The 3,554-nt window shown below is 42.5% G+C and overlaps 1 protein-coding gene across 1 annotated transcript in view; it reads right to left on the reverse strand.

Annotated features, from left to right (window-relative positions):
* Positions 1–2,994, reverse strand: part of otud4 (OTU deubiquitinase 4) — a 35,731-nt gene extending 32,737 nt beyond the window's left edge. The window contains exons 1-7 of the mRNA XM_070440196.1: positions 2,409–2,994; positions 1,864–1,947; positions 1,667–1,717; positions 1,507–1,553; positions 1,338–1,410; positions 1,156–1,237; positions 151–324 (exon numbers count right to left, since the gene is read on the reverse strand). Coding sequence (XP_070296297.1) covers positions 151–324; positions 1,156–1,237; positions 1,338–1,410; positions 1,507–1,553; positions 1,667–1,717; positions 1,864–1,947; positions 2,409–2,555 — 658 coding nt within the window. The 5' untranslated portion in view covers positions 2,556–2,994. The remainder of the gene's footprint in view (positions 1–150; positions 325–1,155; positions 1,238–1,337; positions 1,411–1,506; positions 1,554–1,666; positions 1,718–1,863; positions 1,948–2,408) is intronic.
* Positions 2,995–3,554: the final 560 nt, after the last annotated feature.

Consider the following 3,554-nt stretch of genomic DNA (forward strand, 5'->3'; position numbering starts at 1 on the left):
CCATGTCCAATATCCAAGCCTCTAAAAATATCTAAAAATGGATTGCGTCAATGAAGTTAAATCTAAATCATTTGGACATGAAACATGGAATTGCTCATATAGCTACTGTTGACTTGCATTGGGTTAGGTTCTGTAAAAGAGCTGTCCTACCAGAGAGCGTCTCTCCCTCCAGGTCCGACTCGTCGCTGCTACGACACTGCTCATTGTCCGGGTCGTCTTCTAGAAGGTCGTTACCACGGTTACCAGTACAGCCCTTCAGACAGGGAGCCAACACGGAACGGTCCGTGCCACACACACGCTCATAGAGGAGCTCGTACAGGACGGCTGCAGAGAGAGAGAGCAGGACAACACAGCGACAGACAGCCACACAAGGACAGACAGCGACACAGGGACAGACAGCGACACAGGGACAGACAGCGACACAGGAACAGACAGCGACACAGGGACAGACAGCGACAGACAGCGACAGACAGCGACAGAGACATCAGTAAAAACAACCTGTTGATTGCCTTGTTATTCTGTTGATAGATAAACCTTTGCCCCAACATATATTTCATGGAATGTACTCCAGAATTTCCATTGATAGGAAGGTCGAACTACATGTATAGCATGGTAGCCCGGTTACAGATCTGTGGTCATTGACCATGGTAGTGGGCAATACAGCACAACCAGCTAATAGCACAGACCTGGTGAAATGACTCATCTGAACTCACACTGGCAGACAGAGGGCAGTGTTCTTCACAAGAGGCGGTACAAACTGAGGGGGGGGGGGTTCCATTAACATCGCCCAGGCTCCCCCGTGTAGGCATGTTTCGCACAGGCTGAACGTTTTAAAAATCGCATTTGATTTGGAATTAGGCTACCTCCCAGGCGTGACCCGCTCTGTAGAGGATTCTGTGTTTTCACATGCAAAAGTGATTGCTTTTGATTAAAAAACACTTCAGCTGCCTTCCTAATGAAAACTAGTTTGAAAATTCCAACATATCTGGACGATGCACCAGGCTGCCTGGTTGCCAACTGAGCAGCACAGATTCCTGTTCTATTTGAGAAGGGCGCTGCTCCCTTCCCACTTTCGCCCAATGACATGTCGGGCCATACCCAGGGCCAGATTAATCTAACCTCTTCACTGTGTGTGTGTGTGTGTTCTTAACTCACACTGGCAGAGGGCAGCATTCTTCACATGCGCTACGGGGTAGACACTGTCGTAATGGTTGCCGTTCAGGAAGCACAGACGCACCTAACGAGCACAAACACAAAAGTTTGCCTCGGGTTAAAAAGTAGTGAGTGCAATAGGAATCAGGATGCCACGGTGTTGTAACACGGTGTGTTTGTTTTACCTTGTCATTAAAGCCATTGTCAGTGATTTGAACAGGACGTTGACCAGGTGTCTGGAAGATGATGAAATCTCTCCTGAAACAACAATGCATTTAGAGAAGTAGACCAAAGCTGTAACGTCAGTAAATAACTGCAAACATATAAACAAACACACATGACGAAAATTCTTACTTGTACATCAGAGCCAGTGCACATATCTCCACCTCTCCCACCCAGTGCTGCAAAAAAAATAATTACAGGAATCAGCTGCACCCTAAGAAATGCCTAAAGTACAGGAATTAAAATTGGTTGGAGTTACAGTGATGTGTTTTGACACGGATAACCACTTTACCTGAGGGTCCTCAAGTTTGATTAAGTACTCCTCGAAGTCACCTTCTATGAACTGGAGGAGAGCAATAAAGAGAGAGGGATGAGAGAGAGAGAGAGGGATGAAAGAGAGAGGGAATGTCACTTCTAGCCAATATAATATAACGCAGTTGGTGCAAGTCGTTAGTTGTTTTGAGGCCTTCCTATTAACTAGCTACCTACCGCTTCATAGTTCTCCTTGTTCTTCTTTAGATACTGCACACAGGTGGCACGGACTTTGGTATGCAGGCTTTGACAGTGTAACACCTGAAAACCACACGAAAACCCAGTCAAAAAGAGTGTACTAAACTAGCTAGAAAACTACAGGCTTGACAAACTAGCTAGCGGGCTAACATAACTACCAAGACTGGACCAACACATTGACTAGCTGATTTGGTTAGCTACCTTAGCTAACAGCCAAAATTCCCCTGGACCAAGTTTCCCTGAAAGTAAAAAATAAAGTTGCCATTGTTTTTATTAGTTGGGATTCAAGTTAAGAATGTTTGCAATATATAAATTATATTTGTATCGACTTCAACGTGAGGATGAGTAGGTGAAAAACACCATTGATTGAAAACACGTGCATGGAAAGAGTGTGTGAGTGAAACACCGTTGATCAGTTTCATCTTGGAAATAGCTACGAAGCTAAACAAGCTAGCATGAAAGCTAAAATTAGCCGTCTTGACTTTTCTGATTTGTCATGTGAGTAACGTTAGCGTTCACTTTACCTGTTCAGCTACAGCCCGAAACAGACACGAGCCATCTTTGGCAATTTTTTTCCGGTGAAACCCGATGGATTTTAGGTATTCGTCCATACATTTTTCCACACCTCTTTCGGCGTTACTTTGCTGCATGTTTGGTTGACATCCGTCCATAGTTGGCTTAGCTTGGTTGTGTTCGTTTTTGTCGATGCTGTTGAGTCTTGAAAGTCTCGCTAGAGGCACTCGCGTCAGTTAGTTAGCTTTCTGGCTAGCTAACAATATAAACGTTACCCATTCAGACTGAGCAATGAAACCAGGAAACAATCTATGGCAAATGACTGCTGTTTTGTTTCTGGGAAGAAAAAAGGAAGCGTCAAGCTTTCGTTTTCACCAAAACATTCCTTATACCCCTATCTCATTTTTTTCTAGACTGTCAATTAAAGACTAAAGATAGCGTGTGTTATGTTAGCTTGATTAGCTCGCTATCTAGTACAATTAAATAGATGACATAGCTAACATGCATTCSCACAATAACTAAAGAAATAGCTTCTATCTTATTAATCCACGATTGTTTGACAGCCTCCTCGCTGTCCCACTCTCACTGAAGTTTGGTAACTCGACTGGCCGTTGGGAGTTGTAGGCAACACGCCCCTCCTGTGCGCAGGGCAGAGTGCCAAGAGAACTACATTACCCAACGTGCCCCACACAGATTCTCTTCTCTTTTCCAAACAAACTGTAACAAAAGTAACAAATGATAGCGAAAAGGTCTACAAACAGAATATAAACATTTGATTTGTAAGGTTGTTTGTGATTGGTGGTGAATTATCTCTCAACATTTTTCAACACTAACAACTACTTACTTAACAAGATATAATATATATATATATTTTTCTCCATTTAACACATTCTCAATAGGAGTTCTACCAGAGATCGTTGGAAACTATCTTTTGGTTATATTTCTATATTTTCTTACATGTTTATTATAATATTAGGCCTATATGTTGTTATTTATAAATTATACAAATATATATATTTTTTTAAATGTCAGAGAGAATGGAAAACCTTATACGATAACCCTATAATATAACCTTATATATAATGTACATGTCTTGCCTTGGCTTATCATTTGTTTTTGCCCCGCCTCCTACGCAGTGCTCACAGGGAGGGCGTTTT

This window comes from Salvelinus sp. IW2-2015, unplaced genomic scaffold, assembly GCF_002910315.2.
Source record: "Salvelinus sp. IW2-2015 unplaced genomic scaffold, ASM291031v2 Un_scaffold2296, whole genome shotgun sequence".
Classification (NCBI taxonomy): domain Eukaryota; kingdom Metazoa; phylum Chordata; class Actinopteri; order Salmoniformes; family Salmonidae; genus Salvelinus; species Salvelinus sp. IW2-2015.